Here is a 27815-nt window from a genome sequence, read left to right as displayed (position 1 = left end):
ACGATTAGAGGGAGAGCCACTGCGGTCGGAGGGCCTAAAAAAGATACCACAGTCCCAATTGTTGCACCTACAACAATAATTTCCGAGGCAAATTTTTTTGTTATTGACGAGATTAACTAAAAGTTAATTATTGGTAAAACCAAACCAGTTAAACTTCAAAATAAGAGCAAATTATAATTCAGTAACTTGTATTACACCGATAAATAAATTTTATTCTCGTAATTTGATGAATTATTTTTGAAAAGTAAATGATTTCATTCAACTAGCGATTGGCATCGCTCAAAATGACATCCCTTATAAACTTGAGAGCATACAAAAACCAAGAATGAGATACATTTGAAGAGCTATCTGAGCAAGAGTATGAGCTACAGTATTTGCTTGACGGTTTACATGAGAGAGAGACGTGAGGATAATTTAATGAATATTTTAAATTTGTCTTATTAAACTTTTTTTTTTTAATTAACAATAATTTTCACCAAAAGTGCCGCATCACACCCCCCCCCCCCCCCCCCCCAATTATCACGAGTAGTGAACCGTTTAAATTGACAAAATTAGGGTTGCACACGGATTGGGTTGGATCGGTCTTGACTCCAAATCGTCTCTATGCCAAAGTGAGCGGTTTAGGCATTTTGGAAAACCGGTCATAAAAAAAAAAACTCAATCCGACCCAATCCAATTAAAGATGGTTTGGTTTGGTCGGTTAGGCGGTTTTCACCTATATAATATTAACATACTATTTATGAAAAAATTCATAGTAAAAATTCAATCTCAAGAATTGAAATTATGTTAAATTATCTAAATTTAAAATTCAATAATTAAAATCCAAAACATATAGTCCAAAACTAAAATCTAAATTAATTAGATTTAAAATGATTCACTTATTTAACAACTTAGCCATCAATACTAGCTTAATATGATAGTATTAAAGGTAAAAGAATGAAAGATTGAGAGATCAGAGATGTGATATGAAAGGATAAAAAAAATTGTAGCGATTATATATTAAGGTTTTAGGCCTTTGAGCCTTGAATTCAATATGATAGTATATCATTTGAGAATAAAGTTATAACTGGAGATTTAGAACTTACTTAGAACAAACCGGACAAATGAATATATATATTTACTATTTGTATATATATATAAAAAAAACTTTTTCTCTTATGTTTCAAACATATCGGTTAGTTCGGGTTCTGCGGTTTAAGTACAAGAGAAACCAAACCAACCCAGTTCATAAATGGTTTGGTTCGGTATTGAACCAATTTTCAATTTTCAAAGTTAAAAAACCTTAACCAAACCATATTTATCGGTCGGTTTTGGCCATGTTTGTACCATGTTTTGCACACCCCTAGACAAAATGGGTATAAGTTTGTATCTTTGTATTCGGGCGTAAACTATATGGTTGCTAAATCAAAATTGAGTGCGGCTATTTCCACTCTACTATTTACTTTATTCATCTTATATTCTCTTCTCACCCTACATATAGTTTTTTAATTTCAAGTTTACTTCGTTCACCCATTTGCAGTACTAAAAATACCCTTTTACAATATAGAGTTAACTCGAATTCTTTTTCTATTTGGCTTCCTCTACGTCTCTCTCAATTCTTGAGAAGGAACTTCCTCCTCGTCTCTTTCAGTCAATTAGTCTTATAAAGTCTCAATCTTTTAAGGGGTAAAGCTATGGTATGTTAACATTTCTCATACATCAACTATTTTTATCACTCTAAGGACTCATGTTATCTCTTTGATGACTAATATTACTATTTTCAGGACTCATATGGTAAACTAAGAAAATTTACCACTTTAAGGACTCATGTTACCACTTTGAGGACTAATATTACTATTTTGAGGACTCATGTGGTAACTAAGAAAATTTACCACTTTAAGGACTCATGTTACTACTTTGAGGACTAATATTACTATTTTGAGGACTCATTTTACCACTTTTAAGGCAATTGTATGCATGTCATACGTTAACACATTATAACATTATTAATACAAGATACAACAATTTGTTTAAGAACACAAGCCGTAACATTTTCTATCAAAAAAACTGTAACCCTTGATTATCAATCTTATATACCCTAAATTTGAGTTTTAACTACTACAATGAGTACACCTTGTCTTGATATATATTATTGGGACTTTTGGGACTACATTTACAAGTTCCAGTGAAGTTGGATTTTAGTTGTTTAAATAATTGAGACAAGAAGATTAGCCAAGACTATTGCAACTATATATGTGAGTTAATTGGTAATGGCTAATCATGGTAGACGTTAGATGATCTGATGTAGTTAGGGGAGTTGTGTTTGAGGCCTTATAAAATGAAGTTTAGGGTTTAACAATGAATGAAAAAATTGAGAATGAAGTTTAAATACTTGTTTTGCATGGTGTAGTAAGACAAATAATTATAATTTTTAGTAAGATATTGTCATTTATTGTAATTTTATATTAGAGTATTATAGTCTTTTAATAAATTATAAATTTGTAGGGTAAACAAAGTAATTAATAAGATGACAATAGCCGCACCCATCAAAATTTGTTCCAAAAAGAAATATTTTTTTTGGAAATAAACTTCTAGAACTTTTTCTAGTAAAAAGTTTTGGAAATATCTTGATCCCCCATCTATCAAATATCTTTTCTATAAAGAAAATGTGTCCGTACTTCTGCCAACGCATATACAATGATATCATTATAAAGTAGGTATGAAACTATTGTTGGAGATATTGATTGCTCTTGTTTTGCACATGAACAAAAGAAATGGAAGAGGGTGAGGCAGAAGGAAATGTAGGTAGGTGCCTTCCATATAGCTATACTATTATTATTATCAAGAAATCATGCTTCTTGAGACTAATATATATAATCAGAAGACTTCTATGGAACAATTTTTAGTGATTTCATATTTATCATTTGATTTGCATATGGAATTGGCATGGGTCGTTTAGAAGAATTGGCTTTTTTGGAATTTAGTTTTAATGATTTCTATTAACTATTGTAAAACATATAAACTAAGAACAAGTAGTAAGTGTTTGCCGGCCTTTTCATGAACAAAAGGGTTGTCACTAATTATTTCATGATATTGATGACGGTATTTGGTTGACAACTTGTGCAAGTTTCAATTAGTGTTCCATTTAAAAGTTAAAACTCACATCATTTTCAAGATTATTTGCTGATCATCCTTGCCGAACAAGATATTTTAGTTTAAGTTTCTAATTAATATGAAACATTTATGCAGCTGTCATTAGTCTAAGATTATCCAGGTGTTTCAATCTAGTGCTTGATGGATGTGACATTCTAAAATAGTTAATTGCCTCAGTTTTTCACCCTTTCTTTAATAATTAATTAATCAAATTCAGATAGTAATTTCAGACCCAAAAAAAAAAAAGTTCAGATAGCTACTTTCCTTTTTATATTCATAATTATTCTATACACATCTTGCCAGAAAGTTCAGATAGCAAATAAGTTAATTTTGAAAATTTAGATAAGATATTAATTTGGAAAACATGCGTAAGTAAATTGGCTAAATTTAAAAATCTAAGACAGTAAATTAACTGAAATAAAACTTTAATAGTAAATTAACTAATTTTAAAAATTTAGGGGAGCAAACTGAGATAAAACATAGGACAATAAATTAACTACATAAAACCTGGGGCATCAAATTAATTGATTTGAAAATTCAAGATTGCAAATTGACTTAAATACATTGACACTAACGTAAAACCTAAAATAACAAACCGCCAATTATATCAATAATAAATGAGTCCATAGATTAATCATCCCAAAATTAGAAAAAGAAGAAATTGAAAAAGACCCCAACATGTCACGTGAGAGGAAAGAAAAGTACGAAATGACCCTTTTGCCATTGTAACCCAATAGCTATACATAACGTAGTGCACCTCTCCTCTGTAACCCAATACCCGATCAAATCCACTCCACAGACGTCATTTTAAATCCATCCCTTTCTAAATCTTCGTCTCTTATTTATATATTTCCTCTCCAATTCCTCCATCCTCAATTTTTTTCTTGCTTTCCTTTCCCAACTTTAAAATCCTCAATACTTTTTTTTTTCCAATTTTAACCACAAAACCAATATTGATCGATAGACAAGAGATGCCAAGCTACGGCTTGACAATCCCGGGAGCCGATTCCCGCCTCTACGTCACCACCATCTCCACCGCCCGACCCGCGCCCGACCCGAAACCCAGTTCGCTGCCGGTGTTCTCGTCCCGGGCGACCCGGTTCGGGTCGATCAAGGCCAAGGCGGCGACGGTGAACGACGCGGCGGCGGCGGAGGAGGAGCGGAAGGAGCTGTCGTTTTACGAGCTGCTGGGGATACCCGAGTCCGGATCCATAACGGAGATCAAGCAGGCGTACAAGCAGCTGGCAAGGAAGTACCACCCGGACGTGTCGCCGCCGGGTCGGGTCGAGGAGTATACGGAGAAGTTTATTCGGGTTCAGGAGGCGTATGAGACGTTGTCGGATTCGAGGAGGAGGGCTATGTATGATCAGGACATGGCTAGGGGTCTTCACCTTGCCTTCTCTGCTAGAAGATACCAATATGATGAGGTAATTGGATCTTTTTTATTATTATTATTATTGTATTTGATTTTAGAATTTATCTGGGGTTTTCAGTTTTGGTTTTCAATTTTGGAAATTTCTGTAGTTTTTGAGCGGAACATTTTTTTTTTTTATTATATCAGTTTTTTTTTTGTTGGGTCTGTTTCAATCTGGGTATGTAATAGTTTTTTTTTTTTTTCCTTTCTTATTCTTAATGAAGTGGGTTTTTAAAAGATAAAATTTTTGTTCTTTTTTTTATGTTTCTGTGATGAATTGGGTTGCAGAAGAATGAAGAATGATTTTTATAGATAAAGAAACAGGGTATTGACTTGTATGGGAGAAAATAGAAATATATGAAGAATTCACTGGACTTGGTCAGTTGGTCAAACAGCAGCCAACTTCTGTAGATGCTTTATATATTCAGTCAACTTGAGCCAAATAAGGGTGTTTTGATTGAAAATTCAAATGAATGTACCAGTAGTTATATGTTATGTGAGGTCAATGTTGCCAGAGCCATCAGGAATGGAGATTTGTCTCAGTATGCATTCTAAGATTTGTTTAGCCACTCCTTTAATGAAAATATGTGTTGGATTGATTCTGGTTTCGTTTGGAATTGCTTCTTTGGATCGAGTTTTAATTGGAATTATTCATACTTTCAGGGAATGGAAGGAAAAGGTGACTGGAAGAATCGCTGGCAAAGCCAGCTATCTGAGCTGAAGAGAAGAAGCTCATACAAGGATGATCGACAAAATATGTCATGGGGAGCTAGAATGCGTCGGCAAAGAGAGGGACTGTCTGATGAAGTATAAATAGGTTCTCTTTATGTCTGATGTTTATAGTTATATCAACATATCTGCCCTAGCTTCTTAGTTATGGTTGGTTTTAGAGAGGAAACTAAAGCTGCCATCTAGTTAACCATTGCCACTGCGAAGCAAAGAAAGTACTAATAATATGCTGAACCAGATGGATGTTCAAATAGAAAAATGTAAAGTTGTTTTGCTGCTCTTGACAACCATAAATATAGGCAAGGTATGTAGTGTACATAAAGTTTTGCCAGATAAAGACTTGGTCATAACCCATTTTCTCTTTGTTACTTGAGCAAACGTTATTGCTCAATATCATTCGAGTATGTTTTGTTTGAGTATTGATTCGGTGTTCTTATGCATGTTGAACAAAATTTTAATAAATTTGTAGATGAAAAAAAAAAAAGATTTAGTAAATGACAAAATCATCTACTAATACGACTACAGTTGACAAATTGTTAATTATAAGAAAATGATTGAAAATTCTGAATATAATCATCCCTTACCAAGTTCGACTTCTTAAGGGCACGTTTATTTACTTGGAATGAAAATGAATGATTATGGGGTAAAACTATTCATACGTTTACTAACACATAAAGGAATCAGAATGAAGGAATTAGAATTAATGTAGGTCTCACCTCCTTATAAGGAATTGATTCCTGAATACTCAGGAATTATATTACGAAGGAATCAATAACAATTCATTTGTTCGTTCATTCCAGTTGTCTCCGATTCATGATTATTTTTCATTCCAAGTAAGTAAACGTGTCATAAGTGATAAATCGTAGTTTCGGCCAATTGAGCTCTTAGAAGACTAACCTTCGAAGTATTGGAAGACCAGGCTGTCCTGATTTTTTATATATATATTTTTTTTATGAAAAGGCTGTCCTGATTTTTAGTAGTGCAAGTAGTACAAGATTTGTACACATAAGGATGGGGTTTGTTATGAACTTTTGACCAAGTTGCATAGACAGTTTTTTCCTACCGAGCCGAAATTGAAATTCTTTGTGGATTTATGTTTGGTTTGGAACTTTCAATTGAAGTTAGGTTGTTACAAGTTTCTCCAATCTGACACAACCATAGTTAGTAAAATATATATTTCCCGTATAGTATAGGATATTGTTATGGATGGTTCTAGTTGGAGCTCCAAATTTATTATTTGGACCTCCTATACTTAGTATACCTCTAATTTACTTTTTAGAATACTTGAAAAGCTAAGTAGACCTCCTTATTTTTACCAAAACACCCTTGAACATGAGATACAATAATTTGTTGCTCTACTTTTTATCTCTATCTTCAACCACGAGAAGAAGAATGAATCAAAATCACATGATAATTCTCTCTTATGATTACGTCTCTCCTCCGCCAAAATTAATCAGAGGGTTGGTTCTTGATCTTGAAATGTTGCTAGAATCCTTTTGAATTTTCTAAAAAGAAGGATTTCAAGGGTTTTGGGTTGGAAGATTGAGTAATAACTATATCATAATATTCAATTAATTTAGTTTAAGAAAATTCCAAATCAGATTGTTTTGAATTTACTTTGGTATTAAATGATGGGCCATTTATATAAATTATTATTTTTACTTAATTATTTTAGGTAAATTATAAAACTATATGGCAATATAAGGAAATTTCGGAAAGAAAAAAAAACAATTTAATTGAATGTTATATTTGGGGAGGTAAAAAGAGTAATTTTTTTTTTCATTTTTCTCACTTTGTCATTATTTGTCTTTTCATATGACTTGACAAAGTTTATTAATAATTGAAAAAAATTGGAGGACCAAATATCAAATTTAGAGGTCCAACTAGAACCACCCCTATTATAACATTCGGTCAAATCCATCAAATAATTTGTTGGAGAGTTTGATAAAGTATTTTTAACTAATTAATTAATTTTACAATTTTAAATTTATAGTCATTATAAATTATGTAAAAATACGTAAAATAAATTTATTTATACTTTTAGATTCAAAAGTACGAAAAAATACATCAATACATATATTATTCGCATATTATACGGAAAACTACTAGCATATAGCATAACTATCAATAATGCTAAAAGGACCCCTCAATTCAACTTGATATTCCTATCTTAGGGTGAAAGTTTCTCTTCGGTAAATTCTTTATTGTAAACATGGGTGTTACTATTTAGGGTTGAAGAGGTCAGCTGACCCTCCTATCTTTACCTCGAAATGAGTAAATTGTAACATCTTTAAAGAGAGTAAATTATAACGTCTTCATCGAGAGAGTAACGTCTCAGGATATGAAAGTTTCTCTTGGGCACTTATTCATTTAAATTGTAACGTCTTCGTGGAGAGAGTAAATTGTAACGTCTTTATTGAGAGAATAAATTGTAACGTTTTCATTGAGAATATAAATTGTAACGTTTTCATTGAAAACAAAATTTATTTTGTGGGAGAACAATGATTTTTTTATATTTATTTTTTAAAAAAAAAAAACAAGAGAACAATGAATTTCTGAAAGATGAGGTTCAGAGTTGATTGTCGGCATTTTGCTTAATGCCGCCAATGTGAGCACAGATGATCTAGGTGGATACTGGATAAAGTCGAGTACATAGTAAATCCAAGTCCAAATCAAGCTCCATTGTGAGACACAGTTTTGTTTGCAAATCAATTTCCATCTTTGTTACTATCTAAACGAAAGATATCGATCCATCGATCCAGTCATCCCATCAATGTCTCATCAACAATATTAAACACAAATGAACGCATTATCTTTTAATATCAGTAACAATCCCAAAACATGGATGGACCTCACCCACCAAGATCTGAGGGTATTTTATAATCCTGGTCACCATCACCCATTTGCGTTTTGGACTTTTTGGTTGAACCACAAGATGAGCTTTCAAGCTGTGAAATAATACTGGAGAAACTGAAGGCATGCAGATGCAGATCCCAGCAGGTGGCTGCTAGGTGACTCATGTAATTTCAATTAAATTTGGCTTTGGTTGACTGTTAGAAGGAGGGAAAGGGTTTGTTGGGAAATTGGTAATAAACTATACTCGGACCAAGAAACCGCTGCCTGCTGCCTCCACCAAAAAGGTTTTGAGTTTTGGGTAGTTCGTTTCCTCCTTGAGATCAACGACTTGCATCGATACGATGGCTCCCACATTTGCTATGGCTTAAGCCTTAAGGCCAAAAAACGGTGGGATCTAGGACCATTTGAAGAGCCGAGTTGAGTCAACCTTAAGCTTTTCTCACGGGGCACTACTAGAAAAAAACCCCCAATGCACACAGATGAGATTCACACGAATATTCACACGGATAGATATCTGTGTGAAAAACACTACAATACACACAGATTTTTCACACAGATATCTATGTGAAAACTATATTCACACCACCGTGTGAAACATATTCTAAAAATGGGGCCGCAAAAATTCACACGGATATCCGTATAAAACTCACATGGATTTTCGTATGAAATAAGATGATACACGTGTGTTTGCGTGAATTAATTTTTTTTTTTTCACATATCTGTCAGAAATTCACACAGATATCTGTGTGAATAAAATTGACACACAAAAATCTGTGTGAATTGTATTTCAAAATAAAATAAAAATTAATTAAATACATTAAATTTAATAAATATATTTAGTTTCACACGGATATGTGTGTGATATTTTTTTATTTTTTTTTTATTTTATAAATTTCAATATTCGTTATTATCTCGTAATTGAACATTTATCTCTCTCGAATAACTTCAATTAAGGAGTTACGAAGAAGTTTGCCATGGATAGACTCTAGGTTGGTTATTTTATGATTTTTATCTTTATACTTCCTTCTTATCTTTTACAATGTTTGGTATTTAGAGATGGGAAAATGGTCCGTACGGTACCCCGTCTTTGGCTCCTTATAACTTTTGGTACCTGACAAAAAAAAAAAAATCAATACGGTACCTGAAGTTCTCTGCCCGACCGAAAATTGGTACATATGGCCTTTACCTCCGTTACTTCGTCTGCCAGCTGGCAATTTTGATCATAAAATGACCAATTTACCCTTTTTTTTTTTTTTTTTAAATAACCCTTTATTCTTGTTTTGTTTTGTTTTTTCCTCAGTTCTCCTCCATTTTTGTAATTTTCAAGCTTCTTTTCATGGAATTACAAACCAAATTGATGCGAATCCTTCTGGGTTTTTACTACTCTTTGCATCACGAATCCATTGAGGTATGTTTTGAATCTTATGGTTTAATCTTTTGTGAATTCCCAAAATGTGGAATTTTTTAGAGTTCTTGATGAATTTTCAAATTCGGGTAACGAATTGATTCGACCGAACATTGGGTATTGCTCTACTGTGTCTTACATTGATTCAAACGCATCATCTTCTCCAGACCATTGCCAAAAGAAGAAATCCAGAATTGGGGCATATTAACTTCATTTCTTGGATGCCTAAATAATGGCCTCGTTTCAGACTTTCAGTACATAAGCTATTTGGAATAGCTAGCAAACAAAACAGATAGCTGGGCCATAAGGAAGACTAAATATCTCTAGCTAACAATGCAGCTATGCTCCTTAGATCTGGAGGCAATGCAAAAGAAACAGGGGCAATGAATTTATGCTCCTTGTAATGGCCGCACTAGAGTCACACAGTCTCTCACACACTCTAGAACCTTGATTTCGTTAACGGTTAAATTCTGATAAGGGGCCGAGAGCAAACGGAGCAAGCTGACCCATCGCCATGGCCTCGTGCGCCACTGCCTTCCTCTGCAACCACGCCGCCGTATTAACTTCACCTTACTCGCCTCGAAAGACCAGAACCACCGCAAGAAGCCTCCGGAGGCGGAGGAGCTATCTCAGACCAACCACCATCATTGCCAAGCAGGACCAGAAGACGGCGTTGTAGTACCGGAAGCTCGGCGAATCGGACCTCGAAATTAGCGAAATCAGTGAGCAAAAGTCGGAGAAATCTGCCTCCACGCTGGGCTCGATCTTCCTCGCTCCAGAGATGGTACTCTTTGTGGATGAAGAAGTCGAGGTCAGGCTCACGCATCCAGAAGCGCGTGACGGCGGAGCGCACCCAAAAGTCGACGTGGGAGGTGTAGTACTGGTAGAAGATGAAAGAGAGGCGGAAGGTTTTGATCGGAGAATTGGGGAGGAGAATGAGAGAGCGATTGACGAACTCGGCGAAGCCGTGGCTCGTGAATGGGAGAGGTTCGGCGTCGTTGACTTGGAAGAGGTGGTAGGAGAAGTCGAGGAAGGGGAGACGGGACCAGAGGGATCGCCATTGGTGGGAGACGAGGGAGTTGTGGATGGCCTCTAAGGTCGGAATCAAGGAGAGGATTTGGATCATAATTTTGTCGGGAAGATCATTTAGGGTTCGATTGGGTTTGGATTTGGGGCTTGAATTTTAGTGCTGAGAGAGAGAGAGAGAGAGAGAGAGAGAGAGAGAGAGAGAGAGAGAGAGAGAGAGAGAGAGAGAGAGAGATAGAGAGAGAAGCAGACGAAGGATAATGAGAGAGAGAGGACAAATGCTTAGAGAAAAAAACAAATTGATATGTGAATGGACAAAAGTACCCCTGTAAATTTGCCAGCTGGCAAGTTCCGTAACAGAGGTAACGGCTATGTGTACCAATCTTTGGTCGGGCAGAGAACTTCAGGTACCGTATTGATATTTTTTTTTTGTCAGGTACCAAAAGTTATAAGGAGCCAAAGGCGAGGTACCGTACGGACCATTTTTTATCAACCCTAGCAGCCACTCATTTTTCTCTCCTCTCTCTGGGCCGCACGACCCTTTCTGCTCTCTCTCTCTCTCTCTCTCTCTCTCTCTCTCTCTCTCTCTCTCTCTCTCACCCGCGCACTGTCACCGCTGGAAATCATGGCGTCCGGCCACTGATTCTTAACACCGCCACCACTACTCGAACCACAGCACGAAGCCGACGACCCAAACCAAAGAATAATCGACTGGTTGTACCGAGTCTAACCTGACTGCGCAGCCACCACAGTTCTCGCCCCTTGCTCCTTCCTATTTCGGCGACTCCTTCCACTCACTGCCATCACCAATCGACTCAGATCGAGCCAATTAACGATACCCAGAAGCTTCTTCCCTCAATCGAGGTCAAGATAAGGCATGGGTATTCAATTTCCTCTGTTTACAATTTGTCCCAAGTCTGCCTAATTTTGCTGGTTTTTATAGGATCTGTCGACCTATTTCTCTTCCAATATCCTCCGATTTGGATTCGAATCATTATGGGTCTTCCACCTTAAGCCATAACTCTTTGGATCCAACAATTCGAACTCGCAGTCAAGGCAATCCTTGAAGAAATTTTAAATTTATGGTTTCTGATCAAATCTTCCTCCTTACAGTAGCAAAAATTTCTGTAAATGGTCCGCGAAGAGGGAATATTGAATTGTCACAGCTCAGATGAATGGATTGGGTAGTGTTTCTGGAGATATGGCATGCAGCAGCACAAGTTGTGATGGAACTCTTCCAGCCCGATGGATTGGTGGTATTGATATGATGGTATTGGGGATGAAAAGGACAAAAAATTGAGGGACCAAAAAATAAATATGTAAATAATTTAATAAAAGTTTAATAAATATATTTCATACACACAGATTTTTTATTTTTATCAGGAGTAATTGCTGGAGCTGTGATTTAAGTGGGACCCATCAAATACATTCACACGGATAGCAAAATCTGTGTGAAAGCAGCATTAGCAAAGCCAGCAATATGTACGGATTATTACTCCGTCGTTGTACCGTGTGTATTGGCACTTTCACACGGATTTCCGTATGGAATACTACGATTTCACACGGATTCTCATCCTTGTGTGATATGGGGTTTTTCTAGTAGTGGGGAGTCTCTTATTAATTATTACTAGCTGTTTTAATTTTGATTTTTTTCTTGTTGTCAATGTAATTGGGAGATGCCCCTACACATATACTAGCGGATTTGGTATATGGTGTGGAAGGGGGTAAAAGTCTCTTTTTGAGATTGGCTGTAAGGATATATCAGGACTTCTGGGATAAGTTGATTGTTTGTAGCCTGGATGTAAGGTCGATTTTTGTAGTTAGAGTTGGATCCCTATTGGCTCCTGGTATCTGTAACCGTCGGTTCTATATTAGGGGTATGAGTAGGTCCTCTTCTTTATTTGGATTAGTTGAGATTTTACAGTGTCATCCCCATCGTTGTAATAGCTCTAGTGGGTTCTCTTGTATGATGATGATTCACGAACATAACATACAAAATTATATCGTAAGTAATGAGAATTTAATGATACATCACAAAATAGTTGTCAAAAATATTAAGAGTTGTACAAGATTGATTGAAATTCATAAGTACTACGAGGGCACCCATGATGAAATTAGAAATGCAACGGCCCAAATGATTTAAAGTGTAAAGGTTAGGGAGGTAATTAAACTGAAATTTGCTCTTAAAGTAGAAGTCAAATAAACTATTAAAGACGATCTATGTAAGGATTGACTCAAAAATCGTTTATTTTTTTCATTACATTAAACAAATAGACCATTCATCATGGAAATGCTAACTTTTACCAAAATAGTTGCAATTGCTTAATTGAATGAATTCCCTTTGCATTGGTTTTTCACACAGCCGATTTGATGGTTGATTTAACTTTTCAGTTCTTAGATATAAAACTACATAGCCGAATATGTACAAATAAAAGAGAGTTTGGACACAAAAGTCGATACTTTTTTTTTGGACGAAAATAGGTCAGCCCTTTCATTAAATTCAGCAAGCAGTACAAGAACGAAACACCCCTATGGGGTCGACAGAAAGTAATCGTCCCTTAGAACCATAAAAACCCTATTCTAAACAAATGGCGCCCCATATAACCCCTAGTATACCCACCTTTTAGGAATTCCATGCACCATTATTCTAACAAAAACCAGAAACCTCGAAGCAGAGGATGACCATCCTCCATGCATAAATGGTAACAACTAAGGCACTGATTTTTGCGACCCAAGAACAAAAATTAAACTAAAATAGGTCCATCCTCTTTTAGTATAAAAAGATCGAGGAAGGCCCAAAATTAAAATAAAAAATAAAACCTCAGAGCCCATCTGGACCCAATGCATCCCAATCCAGACGAAGCCCAATACTTGAGTCCAACAGCCCAAATTTTCTGAAACCCTAGCAACCAGCTGCTCCACAACATAGCCGCTACCAAGTTGCATGTCGCCGTCGCCGGCAAAGACGTCGCCCCCCCTACTGACCTCCTTCAGGCCATTACCAGCATAGCCTAAATAGCCACCACGTTGAGCATCCCCATCCCCAGAAAGATCACCAACCCAGAGAGCCTAAGTAGGAACACCGTCGCCCTGGAAACCTCCATCCCCATAGCAGGCGTCACCGTGGGTCATCGCCGAAAACACTGTACCATCTCCAGGATCGAAAGGCACCCAGTCCTGATCACCTCAAACCAACTTTAGATCTATTCCGATGCCTTCGCAAGCATTGAAAAAACTAGATCCAAGATCGGTACGAACCCTATCGGAGGCGCCCAGGACAACCTGAAGATCCTCCAAGCTTTGATCGATCCCCTGAACTGGTCGGACCAATCCAACTCCGGCGGCACTTTGACGCTGCAGCGAACCCCCAGGGCCAACCAAATCGATTGTACAATCCCTATCACCGTCGGAAGTCTGACGACCCCAATCCAAAACCCAGACGCGCCTATCCAATTCAGACCAAACCAGATCCACGCGGTTAGAGCTCGAGCTCCGATCAACCATCCAAACAGCAACACTACCCTCCCAATCAGTAACCACAGGGAGCCCACCCTAAGGCAGTGCTCCGAGCAAGAAAACAAAAGCAAAAACAAGAAAGAAACGATTAGCTACCAGACGAGCAATAGCCATGAGCCCATGACCATCAAGATCTTGAAATCCTGAGAAATTTGTCGAAGGTGGAAAACCAACGATAAACCCTAGCAGAGCGCTAGGTCAGGTAATCATGTAGCAGGATTTACAAAAGTCGATACTTGGATGTACCTAAGTTTTTTCCATATTCAAATATATTGAAGAAACACAAGAAAGGCCAATTCAACAGTTTCAAGGCTAAAAATTTAAAATTTCTGACTATTTATTATATTCAATCTTTGTTGCTACAACTTAAAAAGAGTTAACAATTTTGTCACCTCAACTCGTCCAAAACATTCACAATTTCACATATAGTTTGAATTTTGCTGGAAGCAACTAGCTTAAGCAATCTCTTGAACATATATAAAGGTCTTCAATAGTAGTAACTTTTAATAGTTGGTCCCTAGCGAGGATACGGTTCTGTAATGTTTGAAACTTGATTTCTAGACACATACACAGAGCTTTTGGCAGACCTTAATGTATCTGAATCAGTGTTATAGTGTGAATAATATGGTGGTTTTGAAGGTACTGGGAGTGTAAGAGAGTGACTGTTAAGCATGGAAACAACCGAAGCCATAATTGGTCTGTCATTCACATTTTCTTGAACACATAGTAAACCAATGTGGATGCATCTGATCATTTCATTTCTTGACCCTACTGTCAACATGGGATCTATGATATTTGGAATTGCATCGCTCCTCCAATTTCTCCAAGCCTATAAAAATTATCAAAATATTTATGAAAAAGATCATGGAACTTTTTATGTTTTCCTGTTGCAAGCGAAATTGGGAAGTGGAGATTTAATGTAACAACTTGAATATATATATATATATATATATATATATGGATGGATGGATGGATACTTACATAGCTTAAAAGGTCCTCCTCATTCTCACCATGCCGAAAACTTCCAATCTTCTTACCACTAACCATCTCAAGAACCAACACACCAAAACTGAAGACATCCGACTTGACAGAAAAGCGGCCGTGAATTGCATATTCTGGTGCCATATATCCACTACACGCATGATTGTGTCCAAATTAAATAAGCAAGTATTATATATATATAATGCAAATACGAAATGTAACTTAAGAATGCCATGTTAACTTACTAGGTCCCAACAATGATCTTTGTATCCCCTTGAGTTTGATCCATGACAAATAATTTTGCCAAGCCAAAATCTGCAATTTTAGGGTTCATATCTTCACCTAGCAGAATGTTGCTAGGTTTGAGATCCCGGTGAATAATTCGAAGGCGAGAATCTTCATGGAGGTAAAGAAGACCGCGGCCAATTCCTCCTATAATTTTGTAGCGTGTTTGCCAATCTAAATGTCCATGATTGATTGGATCTAAAACCAATTTTGTTAGACACATGTAATGTGCTCTTGTGGTGTACCTTAAATTTGTGTATCATATATAAAATCTATAATAAGTAATAACTAAAAGGTATACTAAGGAGTAGAGGCTAACATACCAAAAATGAAGTGATTAAGACTTGTATTAGGTATATATTCGTAAATGAGGAGCCTTTCCTCCCCTGTCAAGCAAAAGCCTAGGAGCCTTACTACGTTCCGGTGTTGAAGTTGAGCGAGTAACATGACTTCATTTTTAAATTCCCGTTCACCCTGTTCAGAATTCTTACAGAGCCTTTTCACTGCAATATGCTGTCCGTTTAATAACATACCCTGAAAGTAAGTTTATAAAAAGAAAAATTATATTAAGGGTAAATGTTGAGAAAATATTCTTCTTATATTGTTTGGATTTATCTACCGTGGAGCATATACTTGTATCCCATACAAGCCCACCACAACAAAAATAAGTTTACTACTTTCACATTAGCAAGTACGAGAAAACAATTGCAAATTACCTATTAACAAATTAGCATGAGCATAGTTTTATTTAACACAAAACGATTGCAATTGCAGTGAAAGGTAAAGCTGTACTATTTTGTTACCTTGTAAACAGATCCAAATCCACCTTGTCCAAGCTTATTGGCATCAGAAAAGTCATTGGTCGCAGATCTTATAATTTCAAAGTCATATTGTAATGAATCCTCAAAACTAAATTTTTCTGAATTATCATCTGAAAAGGAGACAACTTGAATGAAAAATTGTTTGAAACGCAAAAGTAATGAGACAGAAGTACACATATATAACCTACTTTCAAGTTTCCCCCTTTGTTGCTTCACTCTTGAGAAAATGCATATGCCGGTGAAAAGCATAGTAACAAATGCAATCACAACCACAATGATGATGATGATAATAGTTTTTTTTGTGTTACTCCTCTTTCCTGGGAAAAATATATATACTAGTTAACAGAAAAGTTGTTGACTAAAAGAAAAAATTGTTCAAATTATTGATATATATTATATGATCGCTAGAGTGGCCTCTCGATAAGCAAACCTTAGTTTTAAGTGATGTATCCATACTTTTTTATATGTATAGAAGTCCTTAACAGAGAAGCCTTATATATACGCAGGGATACATACCTTGCTTGGATGGAACTGATGGTGGAGTTACTGGAGTTGTTGGAGTAACCGGAGTTGAAACATTTACTATTGAATCTGATGTAGCCTCGTAGAAAAGATCGGCCTCATACCTTAGAGTACAGCTCGGTTTAAGAACTCGTCCTCCTCGCTTTGCACCAATATGGCCCTGAATATCAGACATGGCCTTTTTAAGGCAATTACTGCAATTTTGATTGTCTAAATCCGGAGTGCACTGCACAAGTGCATATATCATTTCCCTTCCCGGAACTGTTGCATGTCCTGCTGCGTACTTTTTAACAGAATCCCCTGAAGCAGCTTTGTCACTTAAATATTGCAACACGGGGTTTAGCACCCGCTCGTACTCTTGGGCGTTTGACACATTATTTTGGCTTGGGACGTACACACTAGGATCGTCTTTCTCGATACCAAATATCGAGTAGTCCGAGTAACGTACCATACAATGGGGGCCCATAAGGTTGCTTCCCTTTGATACAAACATGTTTGCAACAGATTGACAGTGTTGTTCTTGAGACAGCTACTACAGGCTTTGAGTCCGAGGTCTCCTCGGCACATTGCAATTGCATTCACTTTGTTGGAGTCTTGCCCGAGAGAAGAGTTGTAAAAGCCGGAGTTAGCTTGGTTTTGGGTAGGGCTGGAAGAGAAGGAGGTGAGGAGGCTGTTGAGATTTTGTTCGTACATGCTGCCATTAGTGAAACTGCCCGTATTGGAACATGTCCAGCAGAAGTCACGTCGAGAGCAATCTTGGGCTAAGGTAGGAACAACAATGAGGTCTAAGATTAAGAAAAGAAGCAACCAGATTGAGAAACCCATTTGCCTCGATCTGTTGCTCAAGTCTAAAGGAACTCTATGCTATAAGAAGATGACATTTTGGAGCTTTAAGGACTAGTTTTCAACCCACTCTACACGACAAAAGAAGAATAAGAAGGAACCAAAGTCTCTCGACCAACGAAATTTTATCTGTAAATAAAACTAATGGGAAATCTGGTCCAGGTCCCGTATGGTTTTATGAAAAGCAACAAAATTGACCACATATTATTCTTTTCTATTTTATACTAGAAAACGCGTCCGCGCTTTGCTGCGGAGAAATCGTTGTATGTTGTTGAATTGCATTGGGACAGCCAGGCAAGAAATACATGACTAAAGCTTGGATGGATTTGAATGCTTGAAAATCCATCCAAGGACATCATTTTCCCCTATGTTTTTACTTTCCTTCTTCACTTTGTCCTTCATTTTGAGGTTAATTGTAGGGGTGGGCAAAAAACCGATTTGGACTTAAAAATCAGCCGAACCGGTCCGGTTCGTTAACCAAACCGCTTGCAAAAACACTGAAAACTGCATTTACCCAACTGAACCAAATCTTTTCGGTTTGGACCCAGTTTTGTCACTTAAACCGACCGGAGAAAACCAAACTGCCAAGATTAAAAATAGGGCAAATTTCATTTTACCTCCCTGATCTTTAGACCTTAAATCATATGTGCCCCTGCGCTTTTAATTTCATCACGGGTACCCTATACTTACCAATTTCAATCAATCTTGTCTAACCCTTGACTTTCTTGCTAACTATTATGTGATGTATTTTGAAATTATAGTCACATACAAAATAATTTTGCGTGCCCTATTAGTGAATTTTCATCATACATGGGAGCCCATTAAATCCACATTTTCAATTTACAAAATACTTAACAAAAAAATTAATGATTTGACATGATTGATTAAATTGGAGAACACATGGGTGTATATGATAAAATTTAAAGTGCAGCATCACAACTGATTTAACGTTTAAAGGTTAGGGAGGTAAAATGAAATTAACTATTAAAAATATATGTATATTCTTTTAATGTGCTGTCAAATTTTTAGTGGGTAAGGCTTATTTCGGGTGCACCTTACCACACACGATCTTAACACCTACTATAAAAGCTAACAACCCTAGAAGCTTTCTCATTTCCTCACCTCATCCCTCTCTCTAGCGGTCTCAGCCGCTTTTCTCTCACGTCTTAGACTCTCAGCCCTCTCTCACCCTTTTCTCTCGCACTCTCTTCTAGTCTTCTATCTCACGCTGTCAACATGAGGTCTACTGCGTCCACTACGTCATCCACCGCAGCCTCTCGTATCCAAAGGTACTTCTCTGTTATACTGTTATTCTTTCATAAGTTTCATGTTCATAGATCTGATCTCTTTCAGTTTTTCTTTTCGCTTCATGTTTTGGATTCATGGAAATTATTATAGATTCGACTAGATTCATGTTCATGGATCTGCTATTTCTCTTTCAATTTTGATACTTTAGATTCGATCAGTATGTAATGGTGAGATATGGGTTTGTAAGCATCTGCCTCCCTTTAGATTGCATGGGTTCATAACAAACTATTTAGATCCGAGAGGTTTTTGTTTCTGTTAGAGAAATTAGTTGCTTGCATATTTGGCTGGATTGGAATTATTATAACTGATTATTTACGTAGTGTTTCTGATGTTTGCAGAGAATTAATAACACCTTTGCCAAGAAATATATAGGCGATGGTGATGTTAACCTACAAATTCCAAATGGGAGCACTTGGCCATATCAAATGATTTATTGTTTATTATAGTCTGCAAATTTGGGCTAATAAGCTCAGAAAATAATAATCGGCAAATCTAAGCTATTAAGCTAAGAAAATACCAATTCATGAATCTCACGAGTTAGTTCATGAATTTCACTTTGGAACAAAAAAGAAAATACCTATGTTAGAAAACTGGTATAGGATTTGTTTGTTCTTTTAATACCTTTGCTAAATACAAAATTGGGCTTGAAAATGGCTTGAAATTGGGCTGAAAAAAAGCAGGTAAAACCGTAAAACGTAAAGACGTAAAACTTGGGCATTCAAATTGGTCCAAAAAAAGGCAACTTAAAAGGAAAAATGGGCCAAAACTGAAAGTTCGGCCCAATCGGAAACCGAACCGGGCCGACCCGAAAATTCGACCCAACCGAAAACTCGGCCCACTCATTTTTTGCCCAACCGACTACTTTGGGTCGGAAAAGGTTTGGGCTTCAAACCAAACCGGCCCGACATATGCCTAGCCCTAGTTAATTGGCCCTTTGTTGTCATATTCTCTCTTCGATCCGTCTACATCTAGATTCATTGGTATGTCTATAGAGATAGGCAATAATCTATTTAAAACACAGTAAAAACTTGGAATATCATAAAAACTATTATATTGTTATATGCACTCAAAGCCAAACTTAAAGTCCCAAGTACTCATTTCAGCATAGTAGTCCAAACCCAAGTTAACTTAATATACATGGTAAGATCTGCTCCAACAAAGAGGATAATCAATCTCTACATAATTCCAAGAACCAATAAAGTTCATTCTTTATAAACTGAAATAACTTTCAAAAATTGAAATTCGTACCGCTACAAATTACAAATTGTAAACAACATCAGAATAGAAAGCTCAAATATTCAACAGATCAAACCGAAGACCCATACTAATAGCTCAGAAATTAAAAGGCAAATCAGCTCAGAAAGAACTAACCGTTGAGATGATGAGGTGGGAATCCCGTTTCCTGAATCTCTCTCTATCTCTTTGTACAAAGCAAACAACACACACCCGATCTCTCTATCTTTTTATCACAGCCGATCTCTCTATCTCCCTCTGGATCGCTTTTCTCTTAGCTATAAATTTGACTTAGTAAACGTCTGGAAGTCATGGAACCTCTGGAAGGGTCAGTAGAGGCTAAAAACAGAGCAAGTAGGCGGGTGGGTTTACGATTCTCCGCTTGACGGGTTTCTAGACATTCTATGGCAACCCAAAATTGTGAGAAAAATCCAGGGGCAAAACCGTCACTCCATTTCAAGCCCTTGTGAACAGTATCTCTCCTTTAGTATATAGTAAATTTCATCCATATCCTAGCCAAGTTAATAGACCATGCTCATTGAAATGGTCTGCAGTTTCCTTCTTATGTTTGGTTCTAACTAGAAAGTGTGCCTGCGCTTTGCTGGGGATAGGGTATCTAATAATGAAAGTTGAAATGGATCACAATATGCTTTGAAGCTGCTTGACATTCACAGATTCGTCAAACCTGGATAATCAACCAGAGAATTAGACTTGTAGAAAATGTGAATCAGATATGTTATCAGAAGAGGTATGATGAACTGTAAATGTATATTTATTTTTCCAATTGAAATGTAAACTGTTGCCAAGAAATAAAAAAAAGTGAGATGTGTTTGTTGCCTAAGGCGATAATTTAACTGCTGAAATTTGCACGTTAGTGTGTGCACACACACACACACATATGAATGGATCTTCTCTGAAAAGTCCGTATGCAGAGAAAGAGGAGACTCATCAAGAAGGTTGCAAGAGAAAGATAGAATGGCATGAACTTGATGCTCCTTGTCTTGATCACTAATTTCTGAAATAATGGATATATGTTAAATCACATGTGTGGTAAATGTGAAATTAAAGCAACTTAGAAATTGCAGTGTCTGAAAGCAAGTTAAAAGTGATATGTTAGAGGTGCAGTAAACATTGAGATAAGTGAAAAAACATTCGAATATCTGATAAACGTTTGCCTTCCATCATAGTGTAAAACTCTTTAGCTCACAAAGATTATTTATTTTGTTTTGAAAATTCTGGTATTAGTTTGCCCAACAGTAACTAAAGCAAGGTAAAGAAATGCCTATCAGGGGAAGTGCTAACATGAGGAATGAAGTAGATGCCTTTGACCAGTCATACCTGCTTTCTAACATGCTTATGGTAATCTGGATTGCGAAAAACTGATCAGCTATTGCTTGAAACTGCAGCATGTTAACCCTAAACCTCAATTTGCCGCTCAGATAGATCATAGGTAGAGAACCTGAATAAATAAACAAACTTTACTATCTAATATACTCCAAATTTAGTTTATTTTTCTGCTATACTATCAGTCAGTATGAACCCAAGAATTAGGCCAGTTGCAAGAACCAGAGATCCCTCATATGCTTCTTTCCAGTACACTAAAAAACAGTGATTGCATTTTATTACAATAAGGCATGACATTCTAGCTTAAAGCTATTAGCTGACATAGATAGATATGGTGTAAACTCTTCTAAAGAAAGGATTCAAATTAAGTACTATCACTGATATAAATCAAATCATGTTTCATATCACTACTATTCTTCAATTAGGAACTGAAAGTTTACCAATTAAAAGCGAAAAAATATATTAGTATCATCATATACAATACCTTTGCAGACTAATCTCAGTAAAAACAAATAGCAAAGACCCTTTTAGCAATTATATGAGAAGTCAACCCATCCAATAACAAAGAACAAATGAATGAACAACAAAATCTATTATCACACGGAACAAAGTTTTCAACATCAATTGATTAATCTATGTAGAAAGACGAAGGTAGATAATTTTGTAATAGAAATCAATTGATTGTATGAAAGGGAAATTTTACCCAGTCTTCGGTGATGTTGATTGTGATGGATAAGCCTGATATTGCGTAACAGTAGATGGTGACTTTGATGGAGGCTTCTCGAATTGGAAAGCAGCTGGAGATGTCGGTTTTATACACAGGGATTCAGAGCAAAAGTTTAATCCGAGGGTGAATCCCTTTTCAACACTGTACGTTTCTACTGTATGTCTCTACTCCAAATTATTGAAAGGGAATACTCATTATCATCCTGCAAACTAAAATATTTTTTTAGGATCTTAAGGTTGAAAATCAAAAACGAAAGCCTGCAAAAAGAGTTTCAATAAAATTCTAGTCTAAACTTTTCTACTATGTTACAGAGAATGTCCAAACTTAAAGTCTCAAACTTTCAATCACAGAGCTTGATACTTGATTCTAGTCTGTGATTTTATATAATCAATAAAATCAGTAAACCAAATATGTTTGATTAAGGACCTCAAAGATTGTAGAACCTACTATTATGCTAGACCTATTCAACAAAAACAGAACAGGAAACTATCATTCAAAAACAAAACAATGAGCTACTGAGGACTGAGGAGTGACACAACCAATGCAACCAAAAGAACAGTAACCATTCAAGCAATTGCAGCAAAACTCTCAATTTCAAGCTACATATCTCATTTTGATTAAACCTTTTAATCTAAAGGCCCCCTAATCTTGTGACTATCAGATATGCAATGCAATACCACATTAGAAAAGATAATGTAATTGTAAATAAGAAGGCTCACCTATTTAAAAACCATTATATTCAATAATTGAAACATCTGGTCTTGCATTTTCTTTGCTGTCAGAATCCATCGATATGCCCGGGCATCCACCCTGTTTAAAACCAACTGTCATGCCTAAATCTCAAAACCAATATATGATTAAGGTTACATTGTTGGAAACTAAAGAGCAACTATTATATTTTTAGGATTACATCTCAGACAAAGACACACCAACATTGACCACTTGCAGAATGTATACAATTGTCACTGTTCAGTCAAAAGTGGAAATGAGTAATTCTCCCAACTCAAGAAATCAAAACGCACAAAACTCAAAACATCCGAGACTACAAAACTCTATATACCAACATTAGTAAAAGAGAAAGAAAAAAAATTACGCGTATAGGGGTGCAAAATGAAAATGAAACTACTCAATTCTATAAACACTCCATAATGCTTCAAAGAATATGAACGTTCCTATCTTTACACACTGAACCTAATCATAATACTCTCTGACCATTTAGTTTTATTTGCTGAAATTAACAAAACCCAAAAACATTTTTGATGGAAACAAATAAACAGGTTTTTGTTTTCAAATATATTTCAGTTTCAAATTGGATAATAGAAAGCGAAAGTTCTCTCTCGATTGATGTTGATAGTGCAGCAGTTGAAGTCAACTTTGACCGATGCTTCCCGAAAGAAGTAGAGACTTGGTTCTTTGGATTATATATTGAGGGTACATGGCAAAATTGTAAATTTCCAGAAAAGATGGATAAAGCTGTAATCAAAATCAGCTTGTCGGTAAAGACGAACTGATCCGAAAAATTGAAGCTTATTCTGAATGGTATGAATTATCAATACCTGAGAGGATCAGAACCTTGAATAGTTATAACAATGAGATGAAAGGAACTGAAATCTCAGCAGCCATACATCTTCTGTCTTTGTCCAGTTGCCTCTGGTCAACTGCAATAAAGGTGATAATCAAGTTCCAAACTATTGTAAGAAACATACAGAGAAGTCATCCAAAAGAACAATAGAATTCATTATATGCTACTAAAAGATGATAAGCAAACAATATTTCCTATTATACTGACTAGATAAGAGTTCTCCTATTTGCAATGATACAAATGAAAGACTTAAAGAAGTAGTGTTTCACCTCTTTCGTAAACTTCGTTCGAAAAGATGGGTTTGTTCTGAAATGTTGGATCTCTTTCTTCTTGATCTGCATGAAAACTCTGAATCGAACTGAGGGGCTTCAGTCGAACAGAGATGAAGGCCACTGCATATATAGTAGCTTCAAGTATCATTTACAATCAGCAATCTTCATGCATTTGGTGCCATAAGAATGTTACTAATCATTCAGTTTTAGCAAAAACTATGAAGAAGTACCGAAATTAAAGTAAATGAGAAATAGACCCAGACACCATGAACTATAACATGTACATTACAATGTCTGCATCTCCAAATTTAGCCAACATATACGTATGGCTCTAACTTCACAATTTTCTCCAAGATCTGAACCAATAAGGTGGTTTGGTGCCACTCACTCTTATTTTTCAAAATTAGGATTTCAGGACCATATAGGTAAAATTATACATTAGGTATAGTAAACCCGTTGATTGTTAAATAAAAACTCAGAATGGAATATGAGTTACTGGGTACTTGAGAAGTAGAGAGCAAAAACTGGAAAACTACACCCAAGACTCTAATAGCTAGAATTGAAATCTGATTCTCTTTGAAGCTGGTTAATTGCTTATAGATTTCCAATTTTAAGTAGCTAGAAATTTTCTGCTTCTTAAAATTATATATTCATCCCATCCAGTTGTGAACAAAAGAGAAGTATATAATCCCATTTCATATTTGTGCAAAAATCTACAATGTACAAACTTTTAGACGAATACATGAAGCTCAAATCTTTTCCAAAGAGGGACAATTAAGAGGCAAAAGCTCTGGAGTACTACAACTTCCCAGGTACAACTCCCCTAATTTCTGTAAAAATTTAATCTTCACCCTACCCTTTTCTATTAAAAAACAAAAAAAAACAAAAAACTGTGCTAATCTTCTTTCACCGCTTCTTCTCACAATCTCTCTCTGTTGCTCATGCCTAACTCGTCAGAAACACTCACGAAGAAGAATTAAACCAATATCACTTTCACAGTCAACAATTGGATGCAATTGACTGAGACATCTCACAATGATATTCATAGAATTTACAAAAAAAAAAAAACAACAGATATAAATTGAAAGAGCGCGACTAAGGACGAACATAATAGGAACTGTTGTAGAAACAAAACAATTGACCAAGACTGATTGTAAAATCCTTGCATATATATTCAATCAACTTAGCATACCGCATCCACAAAAATCAAAAGCAAGCCACAGCTCTTCTTTTGGTGAAAGATCCCTCCCAAACCTGATCCAAATCTTGCTATGGATCTCTACTTCGCTCTCAATGTTTCTGTCTCTCCCTCTCGATCAACTGAAACATGACCTCTTCCAAAACAAACCCAAACCTCTATTATTTTTTCGCCCTCAGAGTTGCTCTCTCCCTCTCGATCACTGTCGCTCTTAGAGTTTTTGTCTCAGAGTTGTTGTATCTCTCTCCCGATCAAATAAAATTAAGAACGACGAAGCATTTTAAAGCTTAACCAAAATAGTATCCATGTTCATAATCAGATTCCGAATTCACATATTTCAAACAAAAAAGGATAAATCATAAAATGAATTGATTTCATACAAACAGATAGTTCAATTCTAAAACAAATAGAAATTGTTTTGGTATTAATCTTGGCGGCTGACCTTGATACTCTGGACAAACCCCGGCTCTTATAATTATATCGCATTGTTGAGATCACCACTCTCAGAATAAAAACACCATCGCATTGTTCAAATCTTACAATAGCTACCTAGACTGTATACCACAGTAACAATCAATGACTGGCAACCTCAAAAACAAAACAAAAAAGATATATTGTAAACTTATCCTATCCTACCCTACCCATTCAGGCCATAAAACCTAGAAGCCAAAATCTTAAAAAGATGAAAACTTTCAGATCGAGATTACCTTTTAAATGCTGCAGATGCTATTGGAGTATCAAATCGAAAGAACAGATACAAAAAGAGCCTCTTCGCCCAACACAGACCGATTAACAAACCTGGATTTGCCCAAATCTCCAGTCTAATCATGAGAAGAAGAAATCGTTTAAATCCCTCTACCGCTCTCGAATGTTTCGTCTTTGAGATGGTCAGTGTTGTATGACTTGTATCTCTCTCCCGATGGCCCTCATCCGTAAAACTATGGCAAAATTGTAGTTGGGGCAAGTAGGAAGGGCAAAACCGTCATTCCATTTCGGGCCTGAGTGAACACTAACTCATCTTTGGTATATAGTAAACTAGTGTAACCAATGATGTGCTAAGGATAATTTGGACGCTCATATGTACTCACACTGAAGTTTCCACCCATCAGTTCCAGTAGTCACTTTATAGAAAGGAAAGTGGCCATAAAACCAAACCAAATGCTCCGAAGGCCACTACACCAGGACCCAGAATTTTGGAAGATATCACCACTATCTGTCAATCACGTTGGTGTCTGTCTCCCACTTTTGTTGTAGTGCTTGCACGTTAAACTGAGCCCGTAGACATGCAGAATGTTAAAAACGAAGTTTGTATGAGTAGAATACCCTTTACAGAAGTTTAATGATTTCAGTGGAGTTTTTTGGATACTTCTATATGTGAGCCCTCGAAAATTTTGTTTAATTTTTGGAAGGTAATTTTTTGCCAATAAGATTTTTCCGCAAGGTGACTCAAGTGAAGGAAATGACTTTGGAGATTGTTTTAATGTCGAGACCCACCTATTGGGCCTTATGATTTAAGTTTGGGCCGAGATTCTTTCATTTGGGCCTAGAAGGTTACAGGAGTTTAGTAAAGCGATCGTTTGTTGAAGTTTCGAAGATGATAAATTGAGTTGTAATAAATTTTTGGATTTTTGGATTTTTACGAGATCGAGTTTTGGGCCTAGGACGAAGTTGAGAATTAACTTAGGAAGTCTCCGACAAAAAAAAAAAAAAAATGAAAGAAAAGTTACGAGCCCAAAACCGAAAGCAATTAGCTATAAGAGTTTCGTAATTCGTTGCAAGGGCAAAATGGGTATTTCACAGACATAAGCATAAATAGGAATTGGAAACCCCAAAAACCTAAGGGCATGTTTACTTACTTGGAATGGAAAATAATCATGAATCGGAGACAAGTGGAATGGGAGAAGAAAGGAATCGGTATTGATTCCGGAGGAATGATTCCTAAACCCATCTCCCCCCTTTGTAATCGAATTCCTAAGTATTTAGGAATCGATTCCTGATAAGGAGGTGAGACCTACATCCATTCTGATTCCTTCATGTGTTAGTAAACGCAGGAATTCTTTTACCCGGAATAATTCCGTTTCTTTTATGTGTTAGTAAACACAGAAATGTTTTTACCCCGTAATCATTCCTTTTCTTTACAAGTAAGTAAACGTGCCCTAAACTCACTCATTTTTTCCCTCAGCTGCGTCCTCCTCTCTCTCTCTCTCTCTTCTTCTTCCCTCTACAACCACCGGAGAACACCATCTCCAGCCACCTCTTCTTGACACCGCTTGCACCCTTCGAACCAGCACCTAAATCTGATCAGAGCCCAGCCATTCCGCCACCTATCGAAAGCTCCTAACCACCACATGCATGCCCGGAAAGCTCCACCGCCACTGCCCTCCTCGTTCGTCGATTTCCAACCATCCCTCACCACATCGACACCACCATTAGACTCAGCAAGCCCTAGAGAGCAAAAACCTGAACCGTGGCCTCAAACTCTGATGCCAGAAAACGCTGTGCGAGCTCGCCGGAAACCATAGCTCTACATGTCGTCATTTTTCAAATCCTAGCCATGTCTGAGTTACATGACCACCATGGATGAAGTCAGCACCTCCAAGAGCATAACCCTCTAACTCCGA

At 36.5% G+C, this 27815-nt stretch overlaps 1 protein-coding gene, 1 long non-coding RNA gene and 1 pseudogene across 12 annotated transcripts; 1 reads left to right on the top strand and 2 right to left on the bottom strand.

The window, feature by feature from the left end:
• The first annotated feature begins 3904 nt into the window (after nt 1-3904).
• Nucleotides 3905-5671, top strand: LOC112201034 (chaperone protein dnaJ 20, chloroplastic). Its single transcript, XM_024342041.2, has 2 exons — nt 3905-4559; nt 5210-5671. Exons 1-2 carry the CDS (start codon nt 4104-4106, stop codon nt 5357-5359), a joined length of 606 nt encoding a protein of 201 aa, XP_024197809.1. The 5' UTR covers nt 3905-4103; the 3' UTR covers nt 5360-5671.
• An 8720-nt stretch (nt 5672-14391) lies between these two features.
• On the bottom strand, nt 14392-17630 carry LOC112196801 (annotated as a pseudogene).
• Nucleotides 17631-19912: 2282 nt separating this feature from the next.
• Nucleotides 19913-26448, bottom strand: LOC112196802. 11 transcript variants are annotated; one of them, XR_005809867.1, is made up of 8 exons: nt 25902-26448; nt 25189-25748; nt 23994-24116; nt 23699-23800; nt 22862-22952; nt 22119-22344; nt 21410-21530; nt 19913-21086 (listed from the first exon to the last, which is right to left on the bottom strand). It is a non-coding gene; the product is annotated as an uncharacterized LOC112196802 (long non-coding RNA). The 11 variants fall into 11 exon arrangements; XR_005809870.1 differs by having other exon boundaries at nt 23994-24072; XR_005809866.1 differs by having other exon boundaries at nt 23994-24131; nt 25637-25748; nt 25902-26443.
• Between the last annotated feature and the right edge of the window lie 1367 nt (nt 26449-27815).

Source organism: Rosa chinensis, chromosome 4 (assembly GCF_002994745.2).
Source record: "Rosa chinensis cultivar Old Blush chromosome 4, RchiOBHm-V2, whole genome shotgun sequence".
Classification (NCBI taxonomy): domain Eukaryota; kingdom Viridiplantae; phylum Streptophyta; class Magnoliopsida; order Rosales; family Rosaceae; genus Rosa; species Rosa chinensis.
The sequence above is the reverse complement of the archived record's forward strand: the minus strand, read 5'-3'. Positions and strand labels throughout refer to the sequence as shown.

Excerpts from the sequence above, each read along its gene's own strand:
- LOC112201034 (XM_024342041.2), top strand. The coding sequence starts at position 4,104 with ATGCCAAGCTACGGCTTGACAATCCCGGGAGCCGATTCCCGCCTCTAC. Across the intron at positions 4,560-5,209 it reads GAAGATACCAATATGATGAG|GGAATGGAAGGAAAAGGTGA; the intron begins GTAATTGGATCT and ends TCATACTTTCAG.